The sequence below is a fragment of the Sinocyclocheilus anshuiensis genome, unplaced genomic scaffold (genome assembly GCF_001515605.1).
Source record: "Sinocyclocheilus anshuiensis isolate Anshui unplaced genomic scaffold, SAMN03320099.WGS_v1.1 scaffold117, whole genome shotgun sequence".
Classification (NCBI taxonomy): Eukaryota; Metazoa; Chordata; class Actinopteri; order Cypriniformes; family Cyprinidae; genus Sinocyclocheilus; species Sinocyclocheilus anshuiensis.
The window spans coordinates 3,252,471-3,262,044 of NW_015536624.1; the positions used below are offsets into that span (position 1 = coordinate 3,252,471).

General features: G+C 34.9%; 2 protein-coding genes across 5 annotated transcripts in view; one reads left to right on the plus strand and one right to left on the minus strand.

The window, feature by feature from the left end:
- ydjc (YdjC chitooligosaccharide deacetylase homolog) overlaps positions 1-9,574 on the plus strand; it is a 26,829-nt gene that overhangs the window by 10,445 nt on the left and 6,810 nt on the right. The window contains exon 1 of one of the 4 annotated variants that reach the window (XM_016507596.1): positions 8,376-8,525. The exons of 1 other annotated variant lie outside the window; for it this stretch is intronic. Coding sequence is in view for 1 of the 3 variants with exons in the window: in XM_016507589.1 (XP_016363075.1) it covers positions 9,110-9,145 (36 nt within the window). In the remaining 2 variants the exon portion in view is untranslated. 2 more of the 4 variants (XM_016507614.1, XM_016507589.1) reach the window with 2 other exon arrangements.
- LOC107704634 (stromal cell-derived factor 2-like protein 1) lies at positions 3,216-6,451 on the minus strand. Its single transcript, XM_016507623.1, has 3 exons — positions 6,187-6,451; positions 4,216-4,412; positions 3,216-4,112 (listed from the first exon to the last, which is right to left on the minus strand). Exons 1-3 carry the CDS (start codon positions 6,362-6,364, stop codon positions 3,834-3,836), a joined length of 654 nt encoding a protein of 217 aa, XP_016363109.1. The 5' UTR covers positions 6,365-6,451; the 3' UTR covers positions 3,216-3,833.

Genomic DNA, 9,574 nt, shown 5'->3' on the forward strand with positions numbered 1-9,574 from the left:
AACGAAGCGTTTGAGAGAGGCGGGGCATAGAGGACCTACAATAATGTACAGTATTTGAAAAATAATTTGTTTTTTTAACATTAAAGCATGTCAACATATTCTGTTACACCAAATAATTATCTTTAAAATCGCATCATATGACCCCTTTAAAAGAAGGTACACCGCCATCTTGTGCCGACTAAACTGACTTGAACGCACCTGACGTCGTAATTACGACTTGTCAACTGGTAAGTACGAACGTCCCGGGAGGACTTGAACGCAGCATTAAACACTTAATTTCTAAAACGAGTTTGCATTAATTTACTGCTAATATGACAAATTACGTCTTCTGTGCTTTTCAGTTTCTTAAATTGCCATGGGGATAATTTTGCATTCAAGGTGACTTTCTGAAGGCATATTTCAGATCCAGTCTCTCTAGTGGTTCACATAATATTTCGACCTCAGACACTTCAATTTCCAGGCACTCTCACGCTCAGCATTCAGTCGCATTTATGTCGTAACCTAAATGCTTGTCTTCTCTTGAGTACGATGCTTTTTTCATAGCTCTTCACTTGACCCTGTGAGGACATGTGTTTTCATGGCTGCCCCATCCATGTGGATACTCAGTCCAGCTATTAATTTGATTATGAATAGTGCAATAGAGAGCTTTTGAGCTATTTAAATCATGTGGCTCTGGGCTTTCTTGTTGCAGTATGGCACTGCGTCAAGATTGTGTCTCCGATATGATGACAGCACTGAGGGGTGATATTGACAACCAGTGAACAGGTTTTCTTTATTATGTTGCGTTGTAAGAATATAGCCGACTAACAGCTGCAATAAATGTGTAGAATCGACAATGAAGGCACATTTGGTTCAATAGGTGGCCATGCCAAGCGTAATATAGGATGAGAATAAAAACAAGTATTTTTAATACAGAAGCAGCTCGGTTTAGATGATAAGCCACTTCTTTGTACCATATTAAATGAATCTTTCTAGATTCTAGAGTTCATAATGGGTGACTGACTAGCGGAACTATACGCAAACCCTGTGTTATATTATGTCGCCATCTTCTGGGAAGACAAAAAAACAATCCGCTTACTATGCAATTTTTTTAAAGGGGTCATATGATGCGATTTCAATTTGTCCTTTCTCTTTGGAGTGTTACAAGCTCTTGGTGCATAAAGAAGATCTGTGAAGTTGCAAAGACTAAAGTCTCAAATCCAAATAGATATTCTTTATAAAAGTTAAGAATCAGCCACACCTACCTAAAACGGCTTGTTCTAACACGCCCCCACATACCTACGTCGCTCTGTGGGAAGATTTGCATAACGCCGCCCAAATGTTCACGCAAAGAAAGAGTAACTTTTATTCTTGCTGTAGTATTGTTGTTGCCGCCGCCATATCCTGAAGACGCTGTGTGCTTCGTTGTGAAAGCGAAACTACTTTGTTTGGTCTTCCAAAAGAGGACGATATCTGCTTCGTCATGCCTAGAGCTGATCCGTGCTGGTCGCTGAGGGAATACAACAGTATGGTGAGGGGCGTAACATTTCCGTCTCACGCTTGAGGTATTCGGCCAATCACAACGCACTGGATAGCTGGCCAATCAGAGCACACCTCGCTTTTCAGAATGATGAGCTTTGTAAAAATCGACGCATTTCAAAAAGGCGGGGCATAGAGGAGAAACAATAATGTACAGTATGTGGAAAATAATGTGTTTTTTTAACTTTAAACCGCATAAACACATTTCATTACACCAAATACACAAAATAATGTTCTTTTTAGCAGCATCATATGACCCCTTTAACATCTCACATAAAAATAAAAAAATGTTTACGCAACAAATTATTAAAATTAAGCTTAAGTGAGTACACGTTTATGAAACGTATAAAATTCGCATTAGTGATAAAATAACATCTTCGTTAAAGATTTGACAACTCTTCATTTTATTTTCATTGATAAATCAGGAACCATTAAATTAGATGATGCTTAAGACGTTATTAGATCATGTAAATTGAAGTGTAAATAAGCGATAGGAAAACTTATTTAAGACATACAAATTCGTATATTTAATCTAGATGTTTCATTGTCTGCTAATTAGCCTACTACAATATGTTGAGCATCATGTAGGCTACTAATGTTCCATAATGTTATTATAAGTCTTACCAGATGTTTTATATGCGTTTTCACTCATGTCTCCTCAAATATTTACTATATAACCGGTTTCTGCTAAAATAGGTGGGACATTGTTATTAATCTAATCGGTTTAATTATCATTATGTGCATTCTTCCATTACTCAAATCAGCATCATCCTAAAATAGTGAGGGAAGATACAAAAGAGATTTTTTTTGGTTTGGACATCAGTCAGGGGGGAGTCATACAGTATCACATTTGGACAGCAGTGGTGCGAAACACTACGGTAAGTCAAATTACAAAACATAACTTAAATATCAAAGTTTACATACGGTCATTTGTAATGAGAAGGACAGAATAAGCCACGGTATCAGTCAAGGAAGTTCAATCAGTTAAATATAGTTATTTAGTAAAAACAAGCGTTTTTGAGAAAGCGTTTTAAGTTATAAAATATATATTTTTTTCTTTTTTTTTCTTTGCGTATTGCCATTGCTGTTACATTGTGTTATAGCCTATATACGAGGCTAAACCATTTGGAACAACTAATTAGACACTGTATTCACTCAGTGGATACTACAGTAAAACATAATAAATTAAAATGATAGCCTATCTGATTCAAACAGTGTAAGGTTAAAGAATCTTTCATTTTGTTCGAATCTTTGTAAAGATTTGATTAAAACCAACCTGGCAAAAAAAAAAAAAGTTTCAAAATATATAAATAATAGAGCATTAGCTAGTTAGTAAGCTGTTTGTTTGTTTGTTTTATTATCAAAATGTAAGAATGAACTGTCCGTTTAACACTATATTCTTAAAAACAGCAGTTTTCATTTGGTAATCTAGATGTTCAGCGTTTCATTGTTCCAATATATAACGGTTAGTCATTTGTCCTCACTTTACGTCCGTCGCTGTGTATTATTATTACACATAACGTATACTGTCCTAGACACACGTTTCAGTGATATTTCCTTCATTTCAATTTCCATGCAGTTTGTGCCAAACAGTAGCTAAATGCTGCCCCCATTTGGATGCTGTGTGTCATCTTTCATTTTCCAGAGAAGCGAGAGGAGCAGAAATAATCATCTTTGACGGGTGATTGTAATTGTAATTTTAGAGTAATCTTTAATAAAGTCTAGTGTGCAGTATTTATTGACAGTATTCGGAAATTGGGCATCACAACAATGCATCTGCTTGTTTACAGTTTTTTAATTATATGGTTCTTTAAAACATGTTATTTTAACTGAAATAAAAAAAAATACCTACAGTATGTTTTCACCAAATTATGTACATATCGGGTCACATACAGTATGAGGGGGGAAACAACTATTGGGAATTACAGTAACATAGAAAACTTAAACCAAACAGAAATGACCATTTGATATTTTCCCATATTGAATTCCGAAAGATTACAGGATTTCATAGTACAATGCCATTTGTCCCAGTAGTAATCCAACCTAATATAAATAATAGAAAAGCCCAAAATCCTGGTATGTAATGTAATTGTATTCCATTATGTACAAACAAACACATTCCAATCATTAGCAATCTAGTAAAACAGACCTTTTAGTCTGTGAAGTTCATTTTGCAGGTGACATTTTTGTCAAAAATTGCATCACACAAAGTTTGACCAATAAAAGTACAACTTTATAGAAACGGAAGGTTTAAATATAGAGAGGGTTTCACAGCATGTGTGAGTGGAGTTCTCATTCACTCAGCAGTGGCATCATCAGAGCTCGTCGTGGCGCACTGGATCACTGCCGGGCTGAATAAAAACCCCCTCCATCACCTTCCAGTAGTTATGCTGATTGGGTGAAGGCATTCCATGGACCTCACGCTGGCCTCTGATTGGTTGACCGTACTGCTCTCCGGTTACACTGAGGAAAACCTCAGTGGCAACGTGTTTAATTCGCACAGCATCGTCACGTTCCCAGTATGTTTCGCCGCACTGCACGGCCCATACGTCTAAATCATCTCCTTCTCCATTTTCACCAAACGCACTCACTTCCTGCCAACATAAAAAAAATCAACGTGATAATGTAATTCAAATCCAGCCAGTTACAGTCATCTGAACATGTAGGTTGAGAGAGGAGAGTGTTGTGTGGATCTACCTGGTGGTTAGACAGCGGGGAGCTAAAGTGATGTGAGTGCAGGTTGCGTCCGGTCTTCATGTGTGTAATTCGGATGGCCTGTCCACATCGAATGGGCTCCCCACGCTGACAAACTTTGTCTGGTTTTCCACGGATACGCCAGTAGCTGTTGGCATCATCGGCAGAATCCACACCGGTTACTGATTGCTGGCCACTTCCTGCAGGGCATCGTGTAAACAATCGTTAATTTGAGAATAAATGTATACCATCTTGAACCTCATATTCATTATACAGTACTCCAAAGTACTCAAAGAATATTATAGTACCTTAGCATCCCATATTACATTTTTTAAAAATATTTTATTTAAAGTGTAGAAGTTATATTAACAAACACAAATGCTAAAAACAGTAACCAACATAGGATAACAAAATACACATATTTACACCCACACACACAGACAAAAACAATAAACAGACTGCCTCAATTAACAAATATTTACAACATAGTTATTAAAAAAAAAAAAAAACATAAATGACAATATTCACAATTGTTTTATAAATCCAATACTTCAGAAATATATATAAAAAAAATAAATAGAAGGGGAGGTTTACAGAATACAGAAATTAAATTTCCAAGAGTCTCAAGATAGGTCCCCACCATATTCCATTTTGTACAAGAAAAAAATAAATCATGCATCATATATTGTGTGTTTAAATATATGGTAACACTTTACTTAAAGCGTTTATGTATAATGCATTACAAAGGGTTATTAAGGGGTATAATGCGATATAATTATTCATAATGTGCGTTGTAATACATCTTGTTGTCGTAAATAATTATAACCGAATTTAAAATGCATAGTGTAACAATGAATTGATAAGTGTTATAATGCATTAACTCTGGTTATAATTATTAATGAGATTGTACAATGCATTATAAGGTGCATTACAAGCCATAATTAATGCATTAAAGCTACTTTTATAATGCATTATACATTAAAGCTTTAAGTAAAGTGTTACTGAATATACATTCAAAAATATTTAGAAATATTTGTAATGAATTAATATTGTTATTATTATTCATTTCTAATGTTGTTTATTATTCATGGTATTCAGGGGATCATTTTGTTTATTCTTATTGTTTATTATTTTGGTCAATTTCTGTACACAACAATTTTACCTAAACAACTGCTAAACTAAGACATCTGGATCCTCTGAGTGAAATATCAGTTTATTATACATTTTATTATTATTGTTGTTAATTTCCATGTTTTGTTTATTATTCAGGCTGGAGTTATTTTGGTCAATTTATGTATAGACGCATATAGATAATTAATACAAATATTTAATCTAAGCAACACCTAAAATATCTGGATTGACCAAGTTAAATATCACTTTATAATTATTTATTATTATTATTATTATGGTCAGTTTCTGTATAGATGCATACTTAAGTCGTATCCATAAAAAAAGTTAACGTTACATTTCCAATGTTAGGTAGTTACAGTTAATTTAACAGATATTACAGAGCAAGTTTTGTTAAAATAAAAATTCTAAAACATGCAAAAAATGAAAAGCAAGCAAACAAACACTTAAAAAAGCCACTCGAATAAATATCATACGTATTACCACTGTACATGTAATAAATGTATGGTATTATCACGGTAGTGCACCTGTCGTCATGATTACATAGATCTTTCAGGTAAACATAATACATCCGAACCAACAAAAATAAACCACTGGGGATGAATGAGAGTCTATAACTGGCTTACGGAAAGACAAATACAGTACTTTACTGAAATATTAGCAGTCATTAGCTTCCTGGCTAATGCATACATGCACCAGCTGCTATTACACTAAGCAATATCACCAATATAAGTGCATTAAAAAAGACTAAAAGCGAAGATTAAGCTGTCGACTACAACAGAAACATTCTCTGAGAACTAAATTGCTAAAGTTTATGATTATATAGATTATCCACAGTGGTTCTACCTGATCCGTATTTGACATCATGCGAGTGAAGCCTGACGCTGTGGCGGGTGTTCAGCAGTTTGACCACAGATCCACAAGTCACGTAGCTGGAGTCCAAATCACGAGCGCCGCATTGGGCAAACATGAAACACACTAAAATGACAGCCAGAAAGACAGATATAACTCTTAATGGTCCCATTGTTACAGCTCGTGTCTATGTACATCACAGAAAGATGTATACGGAAAGCCCCATTCAAACGCTGACACGCTTTCTAACCAATCGCATCATGACATTGACCACAGATCCACAAGTCACGTAGCTGGAGTCCAAATCACGAGCGCCGCATTGGGCAAACATGAAACACACTAAAATGACAGCCAGAAAGACAGATATAACTCTTAATGGTCCCATTGTTACAGCTCGTGTCTATGTACATCACAGAAAGATGTATACGGAAAGCCCCATTCAAACGCTGACACGCTTTCTAACCAATCGCATCATGACAAGTCCGAAAACAAGGAAGTGATCCACGCGCACACACGGAAACCAGTGATTGGGCGAGGAGGGTGTGACGTCACGATACTTTAACGAACGTTACATTATACAATCGGCTCATTAACAGATCATTAGTTCATGTACATTCAAATAGCTAGAAATATTACGAAACTTTTATTCATGTATTTTAAAATGCATTAATAGATATTTACAAATTCTTGTAAGTAATTAATTAACACTATCAATTAACACTATTTTTTCGTAAAGAACTCAAAATTGTCTGGATTCAGTTATTCAAATTATTATTATTATTATTATTATTATTAGGGCATGTTATCACACAAAAGTGAATAACAAAATAGTTCTAAAACATGCAAAACTAAAAAACTAAAAAAATCTAAATAAATTGAAGAGAAAATAAAAAAGCAAACAAACAAAACAATCAAAATATTTTTTTTCGTAAATGAATTAATTGTATAACATTTCGACATTTACACATGACAACCTGCACAGTTTAACCTTTGTTTAAAACTACCTCATAGTTACTTTACTTATTTACCTTATTTATTAGCCTATATTTAGATTATATTATATTATATTATTTTTGTTTAACAATTTATTATTTAATTTTATTATTTCATTTTGATTAGCCAAGAATATAAAGTGTAGTCCTAATTTAACATTACATTTGAACTAGGTGTTTGAAACTAACATAGATAAGCACTACTAGTGGAAAATTGGACTTTAGCCTCAAAATACAATAGATACTGAGAAAAAGCACCTGTGACAACATTACATGTGACAGCTCGACCCGGTTTCCACTATAACATAATAAAGAATCAATTTCGACTAACTGTTGTCCCACTACTATTTGTACCATTCTTTCATTAGGAGCTGTTTACACAGGATACATTCTTGTGTTTAACAAAAGCTAGACATATAAATATTAATTTATAAAAAGAGGAACAAGACATGTTTCAGAGTTTCATTGTTTTTAAGCGAAATGTATCAAATTTCTCAATGTAATTTAACTCCCACTGTTTCCAGTAAACTGTTGTGCTACAGTGTTATTCTAACACATAATGTAAGTGATGCCATGCATATTATCGCTACGTCAGGTGGCTGAAGTTGAAAACACTTCATGAACATGCGAAACAAATATCACAAACATGATACCCACCCTCTCTTTATGATGTTTTCCATATTTCTAAACGAGGTTAGGTGTCTTGGGAAAACATTCAAAAGCCTCCACAGACACATAAGCAAAGTCACACCTGCTGCCTTAAGTCTGTGTACAAGGATAACATTCAGCTTACATTAATAACATTGAGAACAGCAAAACCCTGGCTCTGGTGAGTATGCCTAAAGCATAGTTTATTATTGTTTATGAATTAATATCGGATTAAAAACTCCTATAAATGTTCGCAATAAGCTTTTCTATTTGATCTATAAAATATCTATTTTCTAAAACACCACATTGTCATCTTTTGCTTCAGTCTCTATTATTCCTAAAGTGGCATATCGTGTTTTTGGTTGCCAACATCTTGGACAAAATCAAATGAATCATTTAAGAACAAATGGTAAGCATTGATCATATGGAATAAATATCTATACATTTAAATTAAAATTAACAAATATCATATATCCATTTAAATCATATATTTTTAATTTAAAAATAGACTTTGATTTAAATCGGGAAGAGAAACCTTGCACATGTGGCGTTGTTTTATTCATATCCGGTAGAGGGCGCTGCAACTCCGGAAAAGGAAATAGCAGGTTTGCGTCTTCAGACGGTCATTCTCCCCGCACAGTGTTGGATAACGTTGTAAAAAGGACTAATGGCAAGAAACTCGCAATAAAATGGGTAAGCGATTACCACATTATTACTGCTAGGCTAGCTAGGAGTATATCACAAAAAAAAAAAACAGTTAGTCCCTTTGAAATTATAAAACGGTTGTTTGTTTCTTTGCTATTAATTGAGCAAGCGGAGCAAATCTATAAGCAGTATGTAATAGGGCTGAGTAGACGCGATTGTACACCATATGTGATGGATAAGCAGTGGCAGCTGCTCGTGTTGACACCGACCAAGCGAATAAGGCGTATCTGTCTTCTCAACGAGCCGGTGATTTCCCGGTAAGCAGCTCTCCCGCAGCCGAGACTCGCGTTTCACACAAACCGTCTCGTTCCGTCTTTAAACGGATGATGTTGGAATGACGTGGTTTGACGCAATGACTCAAGGAACGTTTCCTGAATGATTGGGTTTCATTAAATATGACTCACACAGATGAACACTTCTCTGTCTGTGTTCATATGGGAATTTCTGCCTTTTTAAGAGATCGGTAATCGGTTTTCTATGGCTATTTTAACGGATATCTTCGTTTCATCGGCTGTCAGTATCACTGGATCTCGCTTCATCGGTTATTATTAGTATATATTGGATATACCCAGATGGCACCGTTTGTTGAAAATAAGGCAAAACAACAGGTAAAGTAACTTTTTGAATACATTGTTTGTATAATTATTCAGCGTTTTAATAATATAAAAATGACAGCAGTTCCTTTTCAAGTGAGAATAGGTTGTTTGCACATGACGTCACTGATGACGCGCGAAATGCAGCTGGAGGGCAGGAAGTGATTTTTATGGAGTCAATATAATGCCACATATATATATATGCAAAATAATAAAGTTTTGCAAAAGACAATAAAGTTTTGCAAACGAAAATAGTTTTGCAAACGAAAATAAAGTTTTGCAAACGAAAATAAAAGTACTGAGAGCAGTGGCGTAACTACAGGCAGTGCAGCCGCATTGGGGCCCGTGCTGCGGGGGGGGGCCTGCCCTGCCCTGCCCTGCCCACATTGCAAGCGACTATATTAATATAAATTAATAATAAACGTTTTAATAATAAAACACAAT

Excerpts from the sequence above, each read along its gene's own strand:
- LOC107704634 (XM_016507623.1), bottom strand. The coding sequence starts at position 6,364 with ATGGGACCATTAAGAGTTATATCTGTCTTTCTGGCTGTCATTTTAGTG. Across the intron at positions 4,413-6,186 it reads TGATGTCAAATACGGATCAG|GAAGTGGCCAGCAATCAGTA; the intron begins GTAGAACCACTG and ends GATGCCCTGCAG. Across the intron at positions 4,113-4,215 it reads CCCCGCTGTCTAACCACCAG|GAAGTGAGTGCGTTTGGTGA; the intron begins GTAGATCCACAC and ends TTATGTTGGCAG.